General features: G+C 37.0%; 1 protein-coding gene across 6 annotated transcripts in view; it reads right to left on the reverse strand.

The window, feature by feature from the left end:
• Positions 1-21994, reverse strand: part of KIAA0232 (KIAA0232 ortholog) — a 64001-nt gene that overhangs the window by 30553 nt on the left and 11454 nt on the right. For 4 of the 6 annotated variants that reach the window (XM_063157581.1, XM_063157580.1, XM_063157578.1 and 1 more), the window contains exons 2-4: positions 14935-15438; positions 11785-11841; positions 1825-1962 (exon numbers count right to left, since the gene is read on the reverse strand). In XM_063157581.1, the coding sequence (XP_063013651.1) occupies positions 1825-1962; positions 11785-11841; positions 14935-15165 (426 nt within the window). In that variant the 5' untranslated portion in view covers positions 15166-15438. The remainder of the gene's footprint in view (positions 1-1824; positions 1963-11784; positions 11842-14934; positions 15439-21994) is intronic. The other 2 variants (XM_063157577.1, XM_063157575.1) reach the window with 1 other exon arrangement.

Consider the following 21994-nt stretch of genomic DNA (forward strand, 5'->3'; position numbering starts at 1 on the left):
TCATGCAATGCTTGTGTTAAACTACCTACAAAGCAGCTTTAAGTAAAAACTTTTTTTAAAAGGTTTAAAGGTTCAATTCTGTGAATATACACTATAAAAATTATGACCTGCAATTTCATTAATGAGAAAAAATGTGTAAGCTTAATTGTCTGAGCAGGCAACAGAAGTCAAAATAGCTCTGAAATAACTCAAGTCTACAGGTTGCAGATTATAGATTAATGCTGAACACTAACAAGGTGACAGAGGTCAAAGGTGAAGTTATTTTTCAACCTTTCAGATCTCATGTACTTTTATTCTTTCAAAACTGTAGTTGAATAGTTTCTTCCCTTCTCTGTTAAAGATTATTAATAAATTCACCTCCTTCCTTTTGCTCTGCAAAGAAATTTCTCTATATAACATAAATTTAGTTCTAAGTGATGATTCTTGATTTTCGGCTATGCTGAGATGAATCAAGAGTGTAATTTCTGAAGTTAAGAATCAATCATCAGTATTCCTGCTGTCTACGTATTAGACCTACATTTTATTGTTCATAAAATGAGTATACAAAGACAAACATATCCTCAAGAAAGACATTACTTCCTCCAATTATTTCTCTGTATTTGCTTCATATTCAAATTAACTTCTATGGTAGTTGGAGTGCTGACCTCAATATTCTGTAACTTTGAGAGAAGAGCAAATTACCAACAAAACTGTACTTTGCATCACTTTGTTAGGATAATAAGTAATGGGAAAATGGGAGGTCAGAAATCTCCCAGTTAGTCAATTAGCAATTTAGTAACTGAACAAATACTCAAGTAGCTTCACAGTGAGCCAGAATGTGATGGTAATGCAGCTGAAGGTGGTGGGAATAACCACCACATCTTCCCCACTTCCTTGATTACTTTGCCACAGCCTTGCTGGGACGAGTGCCTGTGCCACAAATTTGACCAGGAAACCTCTCTGGGTTAACATTTCCTCTGCCCCAACCAGGGTAATCTCAGGAAACTGATTCACTTTCCCAAACCAGTTGTGCACATAACCCCACAAATGCTTGTGCAAGCACAAGCTATGACTAGGAGGGTGTGGAGAGCTGTAACGCAACTGGGCTGCAGAGGTGGGATAGTTTCTTCTTACAGCAGTGACAGATCAGAGTATTTATAGTTCTGTAAACTACAAAAAAACAGTTTCTCATTTTTGCTCCCTGGAGAGCTTCCTTTGACTTGTGCTACAGATCATTCTTTCTTTTTAAATATTGCCTTCAACTGCCTCGCCTTTTGTCCACTTGTCTGCTCATAATATCTGCTGCCTCTGCTGTCTTCCTTCAACCTGCTGCCTTCACCTCTTCTCACCTGCTCTAGTCAGTGCACTTCAACTCCACTTCCACTCAATCATGTAACTTGGAAAGTGAACATTTGCTACAATACATGGCTTTTATTTAGGAATTCTGGATTACATATGTTACATGCACAGAACAAGATGGCTTCTGCCCACATGATCCAGTCCTTTCTATCCACACACAACACAAAGTCAACTTGGAATTTTTAGAATTACCTTTATGCAAAGATTTGTGGTAATTTCAACTCAAACTGGTGCCCCTGACAGGAATAGGGAAGGGTTTACAGAAAGGAAAGCATGACACCACATAGTACAGAATCTCTTGTGAAATCATTCTAACATACACCAGTATCACGATTCACTAAATAAAAATAAACAATTCTTGAAGAACTCTTGGCAAACTAGCACTTTAAGAAGCCACAAATTAAAATATAAGCATCACAAGCAAAATACATCTAGCACATAGAAAGACATAAAGCCTTAAGAATCTATTAAATAGTCCAAACTTACTTCATCAGAAGCAGAGCGAAGACACTGGACAGCAGCCTGTTTTTTCATTTCCTCTAGTGTTAGATCAGAGCACTTTTTCTTACTCTTTCCCCATTTCTTGTAAGCTCCCTTTTCCCAGCCCAGGAAGATGTCATTCTCCTAAAATCAAACAAAGAAATTACATTATCTAAATGCATTAGTATCTCAGTACTATAGCAGAAGAGGCCTACAAATAACATACTGAGCAAAATGAAACCAACCCCATTATATCTGCTAAAAATTACTTTTAGCCAAATTAAAGATTAGTTTGATTACATAAAACTTGCACTTACTATTCAGAAAAGCACATGCATCTTTCACAGGACATGGAGGCAACTCACACTTCACTGTAACATTTTCCAATTTTTGCAAAGAATATCCACAAAGGAAATTTTATGGCAAACTTATGGTTGAATGTATTACTGTAATTTACACAAAATACATTAGTTTCACTGATCTCTGAAATAATAAGAAGGAGAAGCAAGTAGTTCAGAGAGTTAAGATCAAACTTAAGAGAAAGTTAAACAAGCCAGAAGAAGAAAGTGTGGTGTTAGATCCTGAAGCCTTCAACTCAGTGTTAAAATGAACATGATTACAGCTAGAGATAGCAGTAGCTGTCATAAAATAAACCTGAACTATTTCAGAAGAAAATTCAAGTAATTGAGAAGTGAGGGTGAGTAGGTGGGGTTGGCCTCCTACACATGTAAGAACGATGAAGAACAATAACATCAGAGTAGAATGCTATTGTATTACATGCAATCATCTGAAGATAGCATCCTTTGCAATCCCTTTTATATGGCTTTTCAGAATTTACAAAATTTATTACCGGACTTGCTTGTTCTTCACTGTCTGTTCACATACACATACATGATTTGCCATATTCATCTCATGAAATAAGTATTTTGGCTGTCAGTGAGATAGTCTTTAACATCTTAAAATGTATGCTTGTCTAAAATGATCTTCTGCAGAGAGATCCACAAACATCTGATACTTTTCAGCCTACCTGTATCAATCTTTTCAATGTATCTGTTACTGCTTCCAAAGAAAACCAGGCTAAGGCCTACCCTCATTTAAAAGAATTCCTAATTCTCCATGGTTTTAAAACAAAGTAAAACAAGTTGTCAGTGCAAATAATTGTTCCTGTGCAAAGAACAAGAGGGGGAAAAAATGGGAGCCAAGAGAGATACCAAACATCTTAAGAAACAGCCATCAAAGGGCTGCCATTTGTGACTTCATGAGAAGGAGCAGAGCAATTTGCTGGATTTACTGCTTAAAGTCTTATTTGAGCACCAAAACTGGAGAACTGCATTTAGTGCTGAAAGAGCAAAAAGCTACCAGTCACTCTCACTTTCCCAGCACTTGTGCAAGGTGCCAATAATTCACTTAAAACCAAAAATTTGAGCAGGCTACGGTACTGTTATTAGAAGAAATAACAAAAGAAATAATAGAAAAGAAAAAAATTAAATCAGAGAATAATTCTGTGCATATCTACAATTCGTTTTTAAAAATTAAATTTTTAAGTCTTTTCCAAAATTGCAGTTATATATTTCTTTATACAACAAGGTTGTAGAGCACTCTAACTCTTCCCAATATTAATGGGAAAGAAAACAAACTGATGAGAACCACCTACTCCCCACCAGCTTCCAAAACCCCTCCAGCTCATTCACATGGGCACAGCTGCAAATAAGTAAATAGGCTGGGTAAAGATCCAGGTACACCAGCAAATTTGTACTTGGTTAACTTCATTTATTCTGATTTTATGTGCAAAGTTCACAAAGACAACATCTGCAGTAGGAAAACATTCCCAAAATGCTATGTATTACTGTTTTTCTCTATGCTAACAAAGGTTTGCTTTGTACCGATAGATCACAGCTTTACCAACTCTGTCAGCAGAGCAGCAAGAACCTTCATGCTCACAGAAATTTACAAAGTATTTCATTCAGTCCTTCACACATGTAATTTCAAAAATATCTGACACTTGTCTGCAAACTTTGATCTTTTTCAACTTTTAAAAACTGAAAAATCTCTTTTAAGAGATATGCAGTTTTTTTTAATGGGGGAAGGGAAGCTAAATGGAATTTTCTCTCAGGCCCCCATCCTAGAGCTGTGGTATCATGGTATCATCCCTCCTTCCAGAGCAAGTTGTTTTTGCACTTTGAGAACAACATGGTTTGTCCTTCAGGATGCAGCAATTGAGGACATAGCTCTGACAGAATTCTTGTTTTCTTTCTACCTCTTCATACAATACACAAACAAAAAAAATTTTGGAGACATGGTTTTCAGTCACACCTGGCTGCCAAGTTTAAAACTTGGGTTTGGATTTTTTTTCTAGGACAAACTCCTCAGTTTTATAGCCTCAGATTTTACAAAACTAGCAAACATCATGGATTACAGCTATTCCATGAGAAATTTTGCATTTAAAATCTTCATCTAAACTACAGCATTTATCAGCACTATATATGTATTGGATAGAGCCTATGTTACTGAGGACTCAAACACCACACCCATAAAATCCTACAGAACAGTGAAGAAAAGAAAACCTTAGGCATGATTCTTGTGTATCAGAACCATTCTGGATCAAGCACAAAAAGGTTTTACAAAGCCCAACATTACAGTAAAATGCCTGAGAAACAAGGAAATGCAATACACCCTAGAGAGTGAGTTTGTAGAACAGTGAGACACAGAGTGATCCTCTTCTTTTATGATGACTAAATTGTCAAAAAAAAAAAAAAAAAAGACAACCCAGTAGTTCCAATGGTTTAAATTAGTTAAATTTAATGGTTTAAATTGGTTAAATAAGATAAGTCTCTTAAATTTTTTCCCCTCTCTTTTGCTCCCTGTCTTCAGCAGTCAGGAGCCCATCAGTACATTTACTCCTTAGACTGAAAAGTATCAAGTTCATAACAGGAAAGAAAGCAGCTAAGCAAAACATTCTGTATGCATGGAGACAGGAAAACTACTTCCTCCACGTGCAAAGAATAACCAAGGACTTCTCATCTCTTCACCTCCTAGAGGCTTTCATTTATCATGTTTCCTAACAGAACTAGAGATTAAAACATAATGCTCGTTTTAATGCAAGAGCTCTACACTGGTCACTGAACTTTTCACAAAAGCAATGCCACTCTGGACTTACAGATTTAAAAAGTGTGCATATACACAGAAGAAAAAACTAAAATTTTGTTTACAGAGCTCAAATATTTAAACCAGACTACCTTTACCTACATTTTCAAGAGATGACACTCCAATATTAGAGGTATCAACAGAAAGCCAATGTCCTCTGGATACTGAAAAAACCCAAGTTCTTATATCTAAACAGTTATTCAAACATCTGCTCTTCAGAGTCCTACTATCATCTACCTACTACATAACTAGATAATTTCATTAGAGATTTTCAATCATGAAGACACTGAAAGTGCAGTTTCCTGACAAGAATAACTTCATAACTACAAATATGGCTAAAGAAACATTGATGAAATATCTGTATTCTTCACACAAGTGGTGCCTCAAGAAAGCCATTATTTTGAGTGCTTAATTCAATTTTAAATTGAGATACAGGCAAAAATTTTAGAAATATTTTGAAATAGTTTATTCTATTCAGCTATGCAAAAGCAGCAATTTCCACCACCTCCCTCTAAACTATAAGAAATTGGAGAAGCAAAAAAAAAAAAAAAAAAAAAAAAAAAGGAAGTTTGATAATGATTCTCCTTTCATTTGCTGTAAAAAGAAATATCTACTATCTGTAAGAAAACAAATGTGACACCATGCCATATGACTGAAATAAAAACATTATGAAGATCATGATCCACATAAATGGCAACATTAGGAAGGGAAACATAACTTGTTTTTACAAAGGGAAAAAAGGGAAGACTTGGGGAACTACAGGCCAGTCAGTGCCACTTCTGTGCCTGGCAAGATCGTAGCACAGATTGTGGCACAGATCCTCCTAGAATCTGTACTAGAGCACATGGAAAATAGGGAGGTGACTGGTGACAGCCAACATGGCTTCACTGGGGACAGATCATGCCACACAAATTTCACAGCCTTCTAAGACAGGATAACAGCTTTGGTGGGTAAGGGAAGAGTAAATGATGTCAACTACCTGGACCTGTGCAAAGCTTGTGACACTGTCCTTGCCTCTGAAAGACATGGATTTGACACATGGACCACTCAGTGGACAAGGAATTGGTTGGATGGTAGCACTCAGAGTTGTGGCCAATGGCTTGATGCTCAAAGTGAAGGCCAGTGACAAGTGTGTCTCTGGGTCTGCATTGGTACTGATGCTGTTTAACACCTTTGTCCGTGACATGGACAGAGGGATCAAATGCTCTCTCAGCAAGTTTGTCAGCTACACCAAGTCATAAGTTTTCTCCATGGCAAAAAACCATTGCTAAACACAGAACAGAGAGGAGTGGGAAACGTTATTTAATGTTAGATAATAACTCCAAATCCAGGTATTTTCATGGAAAGAATTCATCTTAGACTCATAATGAAAAACCAGGGATGGTTCACTAGAAAGTCACCTCTTTCCCAGATGTCCCAACCAGAACATTATAACCCTGCAGAACCTGACTGTAACAGAACAGCTGATAATGTAGCAGATCACAACATGCACTGCTATGACCTCAGGGTATTGGGGACTGCGGGCAGGCAGTAAAGAATTCTTCCTTATCAAAACTAATCAATCCAAGTATAAAATCCTGTAATCTGAGTTTCTGTCAATTATAAACTTTTGCTTATAATCCTACCAGTTTGAAAGGGCAGTCTATGTGATGTTCACTAATTAGAAGTTACTTCTAGGCTAAAACTAAGGAGAAGAAATTTGTCACACCCACTCCAAAGAATGAGAGAACATGCAAATGCTGCATCTGTTAAAATCTTATGTTTGTTGAGCAGACTGCCTTTAGACTTTTCCCATTAAAGTAAAAGCAGGAAAGAAGAAAATTTAGCAAGGCTATAACTAGAGCTATAAAGGCATCATTTACTTACATGTCTGACTTACAGTGCAGAAAAGAAAGCCAGGAACTCAATAGAAACTGTCACTACAGAGTCAAGGTGTCTGAAAGGGGCATGTCATGACTGGAGAAGTTATTTCATAACATTTATGGCTACTTTCTTGGCTTTAGAGATAAAGTTGTGTGTCAAGCATCACAGACCACTGTAATCATCTGATTTCAGAGAAAATGGGCAGCACATGTTTATGCTTGGAGAAATGTAGCAAGTGTACTGTTATGCAATGACATATACCCAAAGAAAACAAAGGAAGTATCTCAATTATGCCCAGAAATCCAAACAGTACAATTGTATCAGCCCAGAGATGGCTGCAAAGAAATCCTGACTGTTAGGAGGACTCCAACCTTGAGCTTCCACCTCTGCTCTGTATTATGTAAGTCTTTGTGAGAATACATTAGCAGTCACAACTTGGTAAAAAAAAGGAACGAGCAGCTCAACATGATCACTCACAGCAATACAAACGCAGCAAAGAGTGTGGAAATAAAGTTTCTCAGCTAAGCACAGCTTTGAGAATGACTTGCTTTTCTGCTGCACTAACACACAAGTGAAGCTGACTGCCCTGGAACCTGTACAGATTGCACAAGCCTACAGCTGAGCTCCAATCCCTGCCACCACAACTGCCACCCCTAAAATAGAATAGAGAATACAAACTCACAATCCATGGTACTCCAAACCTGTCCCATATCTAACAGTCACTGGACAGAGAAATACAAAACAGTTCAGTTACTGCACAATTAATGAAACAAACGCCAACTAAAAATCAATAAATCAGTTTCCTGAGCCACATGCTTTTACAGTGAAGACATTTCAGCCATCTTCCATTGCTTAAGTGAAGAAGAATCCATATCCACCCAATTTTTCTCAAAAAACTAATATTGTACACAAAAAATTACTTCCCAAAATTTGAATTACATAGCTCTCAGCTATAGCACCCCCTTCCTAGAAAGGGATAGAGGGCAGGACCACAGCTAAGTTTTCCTCTATAAACTTTAAAACTTAGTTATCTGAGCTTTTAAAAAGTGGTTTAACTTTTGTATGAATAAGCTTTATGGGTATATTAATTTCAAGATATAATACCGTTTTCTAAATATGATTAATTGGTCCTTTCTTCAGTTTACATGTTTATGTATGGGAAGAAGAAGGGGGTTATTCCCATTGCTGTAAAGATACGCATTTGAGTAATCTAAGGATTTTGAATTAGTCATATAAAAAAGTACAGCTAAAAGTCTTGGTCTCACAGCTCCCCCTCCTACCTACTCTGTTCTTCATACACTGATTCCCACAATTTGAAATTTACATACTTAGTTGGGGTACTGACTAAAAAACTATGGTCAGAAAATTTTAAAAATTATTCCGACAGGACTGCTTAATAAGCAGTATAAGCTTATAAGTATAAGCTTAAGCTTATACAGCTTAATAAGCAGTAACACAAATACAAACTAAACAGAAAATGCTTTGCATTCAAGAAATTTATTTCCACATGTTGCTGGTGAACTTTGAAATTTACTGACACTTGTGTACAGCAGTCACACAGCATTTCCCTACTGTAGCTGAACCCACTCTGCATATTTAATGCCTGATCAAAAAATGTGTTTGAGTGACCCAAAGGCATTTCTTAGGGACAATAAAAGAATAGGTGTAACTATACTAGAAGCAGCAGTGTTATTTTTGTAAAATAGGCATACGAGCCAGGTGAACATTTAACACATGGTTAGTGGAATGCACAGGACCAAATCTTGATTTCACCTCCTCTCTTTAGGTTATGGATGAGACATACAAAACCACAAAACACATACAAAACCCCACATTCTCTTTCACCCAAAATATACACGGGAAAAACTAGTATCTATTACTAGAATATAAATCCAGACATCAGTTCCCTCTACTGGGTTAATATGGGATGGCAGGAGAACTAACAGCACATTCCACTGGATCTGGGAACCTAATGCATCCCCAGTTCAGTCTCCAAAGTGTCCTCTGTCCTTAGCACATGCAAGCCAAACACAGCTAAAGCTGGCAATGATATCCCCATCCCAGGGCAGAGGGATAGGCCAAAATCATTTATGGACTTAAAACCAGAAGGTCAAGCCCTCAGATATATCACATATGGGCTGAGGTGTCCCTTCCACGGCTCTTTTTCTCTTAAAATAAAAAAGAAAACTACATTTTGGACTTTAAATATGTAAGTGACAATGATCAAAAAGCAAGAATAAAAACTCTGATCAGAGTCAGCAGAAGTGTAACTATCATTCTGAAGACTTTTTATGCCTCCATATAAAAGACTACCTGAATGGAACTACTTCAAATCAGTCTACAAATAATTAGTCTTCCTGCAAAAAAAGCCTCTCTGTTAAAAATTGAAAAATCAAAAGAAAAAATCTCAACCTGGCCACAAAAGTACATAGTTTGCAGTGCAATAGCCAATTAATTCTGAGAGTTAGGAAAACATTCTCTTAAAAAAAAAATTACTTTTGAGGTTCAGAAAAAAACTGTTAACTTCCAAAAATGAGTTGAAAGAAGTAGATCAAAAGCAACAGAAGACACTTGATTTGGAAAGTAGGCATAACAAATGCATTTCAATCTTTCTGCTGCACGACCAAAGGCTTACAAACAAAGCCTTTATCTCACAGAGTGTCTAGCTGTTTGGGTTAGGTTTTGGGGTTTTTTTTAATAAAGGCTCTATAAGGGAGAACAGTCCACAGGAACAAATCTATAGCTCTAAACCATAAATTTGTTATATTCAAAATCAGTTAAGTTTACAATCAGTACATGAAAGATATAACACAGAACACTGATTCTAATACTGTATAAAGAATAATCAACGAAATAATGTTTCACACAGAGTATATTTTAAGGCAACACCTTCTGCTTCAAACAGATTATATTATCTTAATGCCATATTTGCTGTATCATAAACTGGTTTGAGAACACATACATCTACAAATATATTTTTTATCAGCATTTAAACAACAATCAAATCTTAAAAGCACCTATTTGGTTTGCTACTAGGAAACAATGAGCAAGGTATTTTGATCAAAAGTTAGTCTAGCACTAAGTCAAAATGCTGTCTCACAATATTCAGATCTCCACCAACAGCAATTCTGTGGGTCCCCAAAAGTTACAAACTTGACAGCAATTTCATGATTTTCTGCTTAATTTATCCAAAGTAAGTAAATCCAGTAATAAAATGCAAATGGCAAAAAAAAGTATATTTGGCAGAAACATTCTGCACTTTACTTACATTAAACAGTCTGTAAATCCACACGAATTTTATGAGGTTTTCCTTAATGGACCAGAAGTCACTAAAAAGTCATCTATCTCAGCACAAAATACCAGTGATTTCCAAACATTCTGAAGAAACCATTGACAGGCCTCAAAAAAAATCAAACCAAACTGAACCAAGTAAACTCCCTAACACAATCCCTAAATAATGAATATCTTATATAGCATGTTTCAAGAGATTTCTTTAGTAATCTTTAGGCCATGTAGACATCTAATATATGTGCAAATCAATTTGAGAATTCTTCTCTAGAAAGATGGTACACAAGCAATATCTTCAGTTGTCGGAAAAAAAAGGGCAAGTCTACCACTGATCCTTACTTGTCTTCTGATATGACAAACCTCAACTAGCCACAAAACCCTCAAAACTATTTCGGTGAACTGTATCACAAGAATCAAGCAAAATGTGCAAACCCAGTTCATACTATCTTTGTATTTTCTACTCCATCAGTCAATACTCGGGAAAAAAGTCCCAAAGAGCTTCCTACTTCCACCCACTTAAATCCTCCCATCAGCAATATCATTGCTGCCAAACAAAAACAGAGGGGAGAGGGAAATTAAAAAAAGGAAAAAAGAATGCACAATCAGAAGGAAGTATTTCTTAAGAACTTTTACATCTTGAGCTCTGAGACTCACTTCTAAAAGTAGCAAGCATGGCTTGGATAAGAATTGTGCTCTAGGTGCCAACAATAACTCAGTTACCTTCAGTACTTGAGTATTTCAAAACAAACAACCATGCATTTAAAGTGTGTATATTTAGAGAATTTTAGAGTAATTCTTGATAGGTATGAATAACACGTGTATAACCAAAGCAGTCCTGAAGACCCTGGTACCACAGTACAGTTTACCATAAACAAGATTCCTTTCTTGGAAATTCTCTATTCCTTTGAAATACAGCTGGGCAAGATATACTGGCTTATAAATTTTCCCAATATTTTAATAGCTATTTCAGTTTAAGCCAATGAGCCAGAATAGAAACTACAAACATTCCAGTAACATTTGGTTGCAGTGTATTAGGGTTCTACTTCCACCTATGTTTTCTGTATTTGCAAAAATCTGCTATGAACTCTCTGGAAACTCATGACTTACCAATCCAACATTTTGTGATACTGAGCCTGAATCCATATAACGATACTCAACAAAAACCATTCTAATTGGGCAAGGCATAGATGTAACACCACAAACAAACCCAAACAAAACAGTCCACCCTCACATACATACAAATAAAGGGGAATGAAAACCAACACAACCCCCCCTGCCACACACACACATCCTTAGTCTTATCTTCTATGCAGACATCAAACTAGCTCACTGCACAAAAAAAGATTATATTGGAGAAAGCCACACAAATCTGCACCAGAGTAACACTGGAGAAGACTGCATCAGAATCAAGACCAAAACCCACATATTAAATATTACTAACAGAGCAGAAGGGAACATCCTACTTATTTACAAAAATAACCCTGAAGATCTAATCAATCAAGACTCCCATAGTCAATCAAGATTCCCATATTCCTTTGAAATTCTTATTTTAACTGTGAACGGAAGTGATGATAACATGACAACAGCTATATCTTAAATATCTGTGTATGCCTAGTAAGGTTGGGAATGGGTTTTCTTACTTATTTTTGACACTAAACTTTTTGTACTTACCTGACAGAACCTCAGTCCAGACTTCAGAGTTCCATTTCCCTGCCACACTTGATGACACTAGAACATTATAAAGCAAGCACTGAAGGAGGCTCCCTGAAGCAACTAAAACAGTGCTAATGATACCATCAACACCCTGAGGTGGAACTTCAGTCTGTAACATTTCTAATGAAGATGACAGTATCTGTAAGATTAAGACTTCCCAAATTAGTCCTCCTCACTCCCAGCCCCCAAAAAAGCAAACTGCAATGGATTGTTCCTATGCATAATCCTATGCATTGTGAGACTATACATTCCTTGTAACCTGCTCTAAAGAGAAGCCACTGCTGTATTTTGAGAAAAAAGGGATGACTACTAAATATCCCCAAAAACAGACCTCTAAAAGCAAAGAATCACAGAATCACATTACAGCTCAGGCTGGAAGGGACCTCAAAGAATCATGTGGTCTACCCTTCCAAGGGAAAAGGAGACTACACAAGACTATCTAGCATCCTACTGCATCTCAAAAACCTCCAGCAACAGGGATTCTATCACATTCCTGAGGAGGTTGTTCCAGTGAATGACTGTTCTCACTACAAGAAAATAGAAAAAGAAAAAAATTCTCATATCAAGATGAAACTGCCCCCAGCGCAACATGTACCCATTGTCCCTCATCTTCTCCATGTGAATAGACTGCTTCAGTCCTTTTTGTAGCTGTCCTCTAAGGTGGAGAGAAATCATTGCAAAAAGCCCACTATTGAGAATAGCTCTTTCCATGGACATTCTCATCTTTCTTAAGAATTAAAGGAATCACATGAGTGAAAAAATTCCTGAGATGCCAAGGACCAAATCTTCAATAGGAATTAATCTGGGTTAAAGAAGCTCAACAACTCTATTTTACTCCTAAATTACTTCTCATTTAGGTATTTAATTCCTGTTCTCTTCCTTGACTTCTACTTGTAAGCAACACTAGTATATGTTTTTCCCCTTTGTCTTAATATTGTACCCATCACTAAAACTGGTTTGAAATTTCTTATACCTAAATACATGTTTTAGAGTAAAGATTTTTTTGTTTCTGAATAACTTCACCTAACAAAATTAATTTAAAATGTCAGGAGATACAAGAACCAGTAAGTAACAAGAAAAAAATTAAAATCAGTAATAAATAAATAACAAAACACATGTATTTAAATATTTCCTCAATTCTATGTTAGAAATGTGTACTTGTAGGCTTTACAGGCTAAGCTATTTGAGGAAGGAATTAGGGAGCAGTATGTTTCATAACAGGTGCATCTAATCATTACGACAGAATATAATCCCAAAACTAAATTGATATTAAGCCTCAAAACTTAGAAAACAGTTATTTGAAGTAGGGTGAACATGGTAAAAGTATGTTATAAACAGGAACACATTGGAGGTGGTGGAAAAAAAATCTTCCAGCTGCAAAGCCCAATGCTGTTCAGAGGACATCCTGCACGTCGGTACCACAGCACCCACTCAGCAGCACAGGTTTTGGCTACCCTGTCAGCATGTGGTATTCTTCTCCCTTTGGCTCATTAGGTTCAGATAATCAACTTGGAAAGAGAACAGACACATTCCTAAAGCTCTGTTATCAAACCCACAAAGGATCCAGTTAAAGTATCAAAATGAGAAATAAACTGAATGAGATTTTCATAATATAGTTACCCTGCTTCTTGCAAAGCTTGATAAAAAGAAAACTAATTTTGGCACTTCAGTAATTTGAAATATCACAGTAGCAACTTCAAAGTTATGACAGTGGTCTGAAATGGACTGAAAAGAAACAAGTCTTCATTTCCCCCAGGGCCACTGGCCTATCTCTAAAGCTCCTCAAGTTCTCATGTGAATTCAATTGGGTTCGTTTTTAATGTCCTCATCCCACATGCTCCTTTCAAACAGGATTTGGAACCTTTTTCTGCCCCCTTCTAAAATACAGGTATTCATGTCTGACCAAGACCTACATGTTAAGGTACATTCCAGAAAGTGCTTACACTGGGTTTTTAAAATTATTATTATTATTATTATTAATAATCATGGGGATGTTGCTGATGTCACCTACTGCTGCCAGATACACTTTTGAAAAAAAAAAGAAACAAACTTTTACAGATACAAGTTTTCTAGTTTGCACAAGGGAAGCATGAAGGCTTTTATGGATGGTAATAGTTGCTAAGAGTTCAAACACTGACAGCATCTGACATGAATTTTTTTGTTCTTCAGTTACACTTACATCTATCTCACAATAACCTGCTCTGTTCTTGATGGATTTTTAAAAAGATAAACTAGGTGACAATGGAATTTCTGAAGCAGTTAGGCAGCAATGCTTGAAGTATAACCAAAACAACAGTAATGAAAAAGGACTAATAATTAAGCTATCAAATAATAGGTATTTGCTTTTCTTCCTTCCCACTGTCACCACAGCCACCTTCTAAGACAAAGCCTATGTTTAACAGCATCATCAGCCCTTTCTGAAAACTATAATTTCTGAGTCCTGAATCTGTTAACTCCACTATTAAAAGTATTTCTATACAGGTTCATGATGCAGACAAATAAAAAAGAAAAAAAAAGAAAAAAGGTATCGAGACTGAACAGTATGTTCTAGGGTCACAACTCTCTTGCATGCTTTTTATTAGCATTCAGCATTAACATTATTTTAGAATAAATTAATTATGTATGTATAATAATGTATTTCAAATACCTGAAGACTAAAAAATATTTGGGGGGGGTGTTTATTCTTTACTGAAAATAGCACAACATGAAATCCATGGGAGGTGATGGGGGGGTCTACAAACTACTGTGAAGCTGGGCAATTTGACACAGTTTACAAGAATTACATTCATTTACTAATGTTCCAATATTAAATTAAGCTTCCAATCACAAGTTGTGATGGTCTCCATTAAGATATTCCAGTGTTAACAATTCTGATATCATTGTAGCCATATGAAAACATTGTTTAATGTAATTGCCCATACAGCAACCTAACTACTTTAACCTCAGTTCACCCATGAGTTCTGACTCCTGTGTGGTTTATACCCTCCTTCCACCCACACATTTAAAGACAACCATCCCCACAGCTGAAGCATACCCAGGTATAATACACAAAACATAACTGATACAAAAACTCACTTTCACTGGACAACATCTAAAATATGTAAATACCTGTTCCTGCAGGTCGTAGTCATAGCTATCATGCAGCAGAAGACTGAGGACATACCGAGTATAAATCATGGCATCAATGCCACACTTCTCTAGCTCTTGTCCCAGCCAGGTCTGCACTGGACCCAAAGCATGTAGCAGAGACATTTCAGAAACAGATACAGGGCCTGGATAAGAGCTTGAGGAGCTTTCAGATGGCAAACCATCCACAACAACTGTACAGATAGGGCGCATGAATCTAGGTGGTTGGCATCCTTATAACGTGAAGCATTTTCTGGAGTTGATTTTCCGTCGGTATCTGGAGGTGATTTTCACTCCAGTAAATAGGAGAGAGGCTTGACTTCTAGGACAATCATTTATATTTCCTGGCTGTTAGCCGACTAGAGACGAACATCACTCTTCAGGCATGACCAGTGAATAAACTAAATCCTAATAGCAAACACATATGTAGATGTGTTTTTCTACCTTAATTTCACATTGAGGCCAGATGCAAGTCCCCAGCAGGACCTATAAAGAGGAAAAAATGATAAGTTGTGACAATATGTATCCATACATGAATAATATTAAACAGTGAAAAAAACCACCCAAAGTAGAAAGCAGTCATTTACATACTGCTTACTCCAAACATATCGTACATCTACTCAGTGTCATTTTGAAGAGTGACAGGAATCATTACAAGTTTAAAGGTGACTTTTAGAAAAGGTACTTTTTACTGTAGGAAGACTGACTTTTTCATCAAACACTTCACAAGTAATCTGTCAATTGAAACATATGTCGGACCTAGCTTTATGGGAAAGTTGAGATTTTATTACTTTCATTATCAGCTGAAAAAAGCCACTCTCATAAAAAAAAAACAACTATGCTAGTATGAATAAAGACTGCATATTTTGCATCACTAGAAGACAATATAATCCTACTGTTTTGCAGCGATACCCATTTCTAGAATAGAAGTGTTTTGTTTATAAAACACTGAATTAATGAAATTCATCTGATCAGGAGTTTCATAAATCCTACTACTAAATGGTTACTACTACCTTCAGGTTCAGGTTTTTTAGCGGTGGTGGTTTTTGGTTTTTTTTCTTAGTTTCAATTATTTGCCTTGTTCCAGGACAGTTAAACATTTTATCATCCAAAAACTGTCCTTATAAAAATGTAAATCCCTGGAATAACTTCAAAATTTGAACAGAACATAATTTATCTCTGCCAAAAATTAACATTTAACCTTCTTTACACAAAGCATACACCTGTCCTACCTGAGAGCTTAAACTCTAAACCATGTCCTAAAATAGACAAACTATCCTAAGACTTACACCACCCACAATCACAAATCAATCTTGATAAGCCAGGGGCAGAAGGTGCAAGCACCACACACGTCAGCATTCTGCTCTCAAACACAGAAAATGTCAGCCCAAAAAAGGCATTTTTGGATTGGTCTACTTATCAGCCACATGCCAATCTGGCATTTGTGTAGGCCTTCCTTCTCCTCTCCAGCTTCTTAGTATGAGAAAACAAAGCTCAACTCCAAGCAGGAAATATCCCTTTACTGAAAGGAAACAAAATAGACTCAAGTGACTAAGCAAAATCTGCTGTTCTGTTTCAACCCCGGTGCAAGATAACCAGCACACAACAGCCATCACCTAATACAACTATCTGAACTAGGTACTGGGGACAGCATTTCATGTGGGCAGCATGTGTTCTGCAGACAAACAAAACTGAAAGTTGATACATGTCAATACAACAAAAGATGATAGTTTTTAGGAGCTTTCTTTATAGCACCACACAGGTACAAATGTATATTCCAGATTTTTCTAAGTCACTTTCAACATCACCAAACAGAAACCCATTACGATCAGTTGCTATCGAGTTTACAAAAGCCTTTCCCTCTCCTAAAGTGACCTTACTGCTCTGGTTGCAGTGCTCACTTTGAGAAAGGAGAAAACACAAAATTATTCAATATTGCTCAGCAGCATGTTTCAATTAGTCAAAATCTTTTAAGTAAGCACAAAACACAGTAGGTAGAAACATGCTGCAAGGCACTGGAGGTTACTGCCTCATCACATAATTAGAGAACAGAAAGTACAAGTAAAATCTAGTATTGTGACCCAAGGTAGTCCAAATCCAAGAGTCACAGGTCCAAACTCTTCAGAAGTCCATACTATCTTACTTGTTGAAGAATAACATTCCAGAAAATCTGTTCAGTCCTGCTGGCTCTCCACAGTAGAACGTGTAATGAATGTTCTCCCCAAGTCAATGCCATAACCCTTGTTGGCCCCCAAATCCTACATTTCATAGATATGGGAAAACTAACACTCTTCATATCTCTTTTTTGAGACATGGTGCAGAACTACCTAAAGGTTCAAGGGAATAGGAGCCTCAATCCATCCCACTGCTACCAGTTAGATGCTAGAGCCACCAAAAGATGCTCAGAGCCTGGAAAGGGATTGTAGATCAGCAGGAGAGCACCTGAAGAGCAGCACAAAGGAACTTCTGCCACTCCAGCCAGCAAGCTGGCTCCATTGGGAGCCCAGCTAAAATGGAAACACGTGAAGCAAAGACAATTGAAATAAAGAAGTTAGAGACACGCACATGCCTGCAGTCTATCATCTTACTGGCATCACTAAGACATGGTGGGATGCCTCCTATGACTGGAGTGCTGGAATGGAAGGATACAGGGTGTTTAGGAAGGACAGGCACAGGAAACAAGGAAGGGATGTTACCCTCTATGTCAGTGACTGCCTGGAGTGCATGGAGCTCTGCCATGGAACAAAAGAGGAGCTGACTGAAAGGTTATGGGTCAGGATGAAAGGGACAGGCCATGTTATACTGGGGGTCTGCTAAGGTTCCCCACCCAGGAAGACTGAACTATCAAATCCTCTATAGACCGAAGGAGCAGCCTCACACTCACAAGCCCTGGTCCTCATGGGGGAATTCAACCACCTCCATATCTGTTAGAGGGGCAACACAGCAGAGCATAAGCAATCCAGGACCAGGAGGTGCCTGGAATGTGATAATGGTGATAACTTCCTTCCCTGAGTTAGAGAAGCCAACAAGGAAAGGTGCTATGCTGGGTCTCCTTCTCACCAACATGCTGGGGCTGCTGGGGAATGTGAAGCTCAAGGGCAGCCTGGGCTGCAGTGACTGTGAAACAGTGGAGTTCAAGATCCTCAGGGCAGCAAGGGTGCACAGCAAGCTCATTGCCCTGGACTTCAGGAGAGCACAGTTTGGCCTTCTCAGGGATCTGCTTGGTAGAGGAGCCAAAGAAAACTGGTTAATATTGAAAGATCACCTCCTCCAGGCTCAGGAGCAATGCATGCCTACCAAAGGAAGTCAGGCAAAACACCAGCCACCTGCATGGCTGAACAAGGAACTCCTGGACAAACACAAACAGAAAAATGAAGCCTACACAGGGTGGAAGCAAGGACAGGTAGTTTGAGAGGAATACAGAGAAATTGTACAATCAGCCAGGAACCAGGGAGGAAAGCTAAAGCTGTGATAGAATTAAATCTGGCCAGGGACATCAAGCTTGATGAAGGGAGAAAAAGCTTCTATAGGTACATCAGTGATAAAAGGGCCCTATCTCAAAGGAGACCCAGGACATGGACAAGGCTGAGATACCTAATGACCTCTTTATCCTGGTCTTCACCAGCAAGTGCTCCAGACACTGCCCCACTCCCTGGAGGCAAACGTGGGGACTGGGAGAATGAAGAGCTGCTCACTGCAGCACAAGGTCAGATTTGAGACCATCTAAGGAACCCGAAGGACATGAATCCATGGAACCTGATGAAATGCACCCCTAGGTACCGAGGGAACTTAAAAGGTGCTTGGAAGAAAAATGGGGACAGATTTTTTATAAGGGTCTGTAGTAACAGAGTTTTAAACTGAAAACTTGTAGATTTAGATTGGACATTAGGAAGGTATTTTTTTACATTGAAGGGGTGAGACACTGAACAACTTGCCCAGAGAAGCTGTGCATTATCTACTCCAAGCATTCAAGGTCAGGCTGGGCAGGGCTTTGAGCATCCTTATCTAATGAAAGATGTCCCCACCCACAGAAGTGAGCGTTGATGATCTTGAAAGATTCCTTTCAACTCAAACCATTCCGATTCTTTATGGCAAAGCTTCTGGATACTGAGTCACTTCAACCAAAACTCTGGCACATTGTTTAGCTCCTTAGCTAAACCTAGTAAGGACTGAGTTTGTGTTTCAGCTTTTCCATGAATGAGATGATAATGGTGCCTCTCTTTTCTATCTTAACACTTATTTAAGTGAGACATTTGAGAAATTCTGTTTTTGAGACCTAAACTAACAAAATCCGACTGACTTCAGCTGACCAGTTAAACTGTGTCTTGTTTTTATTAGATGGGGAAGAGAGGGAAAAGACAGTAAGAGAGAGACAGATTATAAGAGGAATTATGAAATCAGACAAAAAATGTTTGTAATTTGTTTTGTACTTCAGCTTTTTTGAATATCATATCCTATTACCTCTTTTACCATTTCGTTACATGATATAAAACCTGGAAATCTAAACAAATTTATTAAATATTATTTAAGAGTTCTCATTTTACAACTCTCAAGTGCTTTGTTTCACAGATGGTCTTAAGCATTTCCATTATGTTTTAAATTTAACAAAATTTCATAAGGAGTATTTTTCTATCCCAGTACTAGAGATTTTCCATATCAAATTAATACAAGTCACTCAAAGAGCAAACATTTCTGCTGACAGATGTGAAGCTTGATTTTAGAAATAACACTTTCTGACAAATAAGTTATTATCCCTCTTAAATCTATTTCACACTGTCTCACTAAAAATAAGTTTTCCATCCTCACAAGACCAGGGCTAATCTGAACAGAGCGAGCACATTACATCTTAAATAATTAGTGGAAGCCTAGTTATTTTAACTAAGTCGGAAAGAATTCTCCATTTCCAGCTATAAAATATGACAGATGGCCATGCCTTTTAACAAGAATTACCAAATACAAATTTAAACATCTGCATCAATACTTTCTGAAAAGTACTTTTTATTTACAAAGTAAAAAATACATGTTGAAACTATTTCAAAATAATTTCTCCTTACTCCACTTCTTAGTATATTTTTTCCTTTAAAGTAACCTTCAGTTTTCGCAATACTGATCAATGGCCTTAACAAGGTCACACTAGTTAAACTGTCAGCAGCTTAACCAGTAGAGGCACAAGGGCCAAGTTATGAAGCATCTTCTAAAGACTGAGAACACAATATTGTATAAACACTCTGATTTTGCAACTCAGACTGTCTTAGAATACATGTAATTATCAAAATTGTATTCCATGTGATAGACATTAAATACTCTTTTGATCTACAATAGACAGCAGAAGAAAATAACTAAGCCTTAGTCTCCCTTAGATCCAGCTACAGCAAAGCAACAACTTTAAATAACCTATAGCAAGCAACAGAAAGGAGGATCAATGATATGGAAAGTGATGCTGGAGCTCTCCAGGTTTGTTCCTTACAACACATTTGGTCTTTCATAGTAAATAACCTTTTTTGAAGACTAAGTAATCTAGTCTTCTCCATAAAATAACTGGAATATGGGTGCTGTCAGAACAAATACATAGAACTTTTTTTTTTTTTAATGTCTTGGTACTACAATAATCAAAGTAACACAAACAACTTCTTGTGGCAGATGTCTCTACGGGATATAGGATGATAGCATAAAATCAGAGATTACCAAAGAATGCAGTAAAAGAAAGGTGTAATTAAATCACTCTTCAATGAAGCTTGATACAAGCACACCAATAAAGTGCTAATGCATGGACTATCAACAGAAAGATTAACTAAAAGTTCGTGCCAAGCAAGACAATTCCATGTCTTTAACAGCTTTTTTTCTCCATATTCTCTTGCATACTGTTAGAAAACAGTAACCAAAGCCAAACCACAAAACCCACTGAATTAATCTAAAGTAACCTAATCTCTATTTCATCAGCACCAAGAGGCTTCTGAAAATTGTGTATCCATGCAGCAAAGTCCCAAACCAACATTTTTTGTAAATAAAAAAAAAAAAAAAACACCAAAACCCCAAACAAGACAATGATTTAACATGCTTTCAAGTTTTCTTAATTATCAACTCTTAAAGCAGTAGAAGACATTGGATTAAGAAAGTAAAAACTATACCCCTTACAATTGTCCCATCAGGTAAAGGTCCACACACATTGTCTTGGTGATCATAAAAGGTAACTTGAAAAGGAAGCAGGCTTAAATTCACTACACTGGGGTCTATACTATCACTAGAAAAAAAAAGTTACTGGATTACATATTGAAAGAGGTTGGAAACTAATACACTGTTTACGTGTACAACCTGTGAGTCTCTAAAACCTCAAATTTACTCCTCACACATTTTGATACATTTCTACAAAGAAACCAATCTCTTGGATAATCCACAGATACTACTTTTCCTTCCTTCAGTTCTCAAAAGGGAAAACATCTGTGTTTCCAGTGTTTCATGCTGCCTACTGCTACATGTTAACAATTAGACTAAACATATTCTCACACAATAGTTAAGTCAAAACTGCTGTTTTATACAAAGTTTCCTCTATTATTCTTTGAAATACACCAGTGCATGACACAGTTTAAATTAACAGCTCTCATTTTAATTTTTTTTCTCCACTTTGACACTGTTCATTTATAAAATGAACACGGGAAAAAATTAAATTATATATATATAGTCCACATTTTTTAACCAGAACAATGTTTTTCAAACAAATGTTTTTTCCCAGAATGGTTTTATTAAAAGCAAACAGTATATCCTTTCTCTGGCAACTACAAGTGGGGAAAAAAATATGAAAATCCTAATTAATATTAAAAGAATAAAAACTTGGTCAAGTTTGGTCAACAACATACTAAAATCACATATACAGTGCAGTAAATTTCAGTTCCCTTTAGAAAACTGATAGTCAAAAGCATGGCCAAATTATATGATGGCAACAGAACTCCATATTGTTCTTATATATTGTAGAAGAATCTGCAATTTTACCCTAATTTCTTTTGTTTCTTTCCACAAAAATGATGAACAAATCCTTAATAGAAAA

The sequence above is a fragment of the Melospiza melodia genome, chromosome 5 (assembly GCF_035770615.1).
Source record: "Melospiza melodia melodia isolate bMelMel2 chromosome 5, bMelMel2.pri, whole genome shotgun sequence".
Classification (NCBI taxonomy): domain Eukaryota; kingdom Metazoa; phylum Chordata; class Aves; order Passeriformes; family Passerellidae; genus Melospiza; species Melospiza melodia.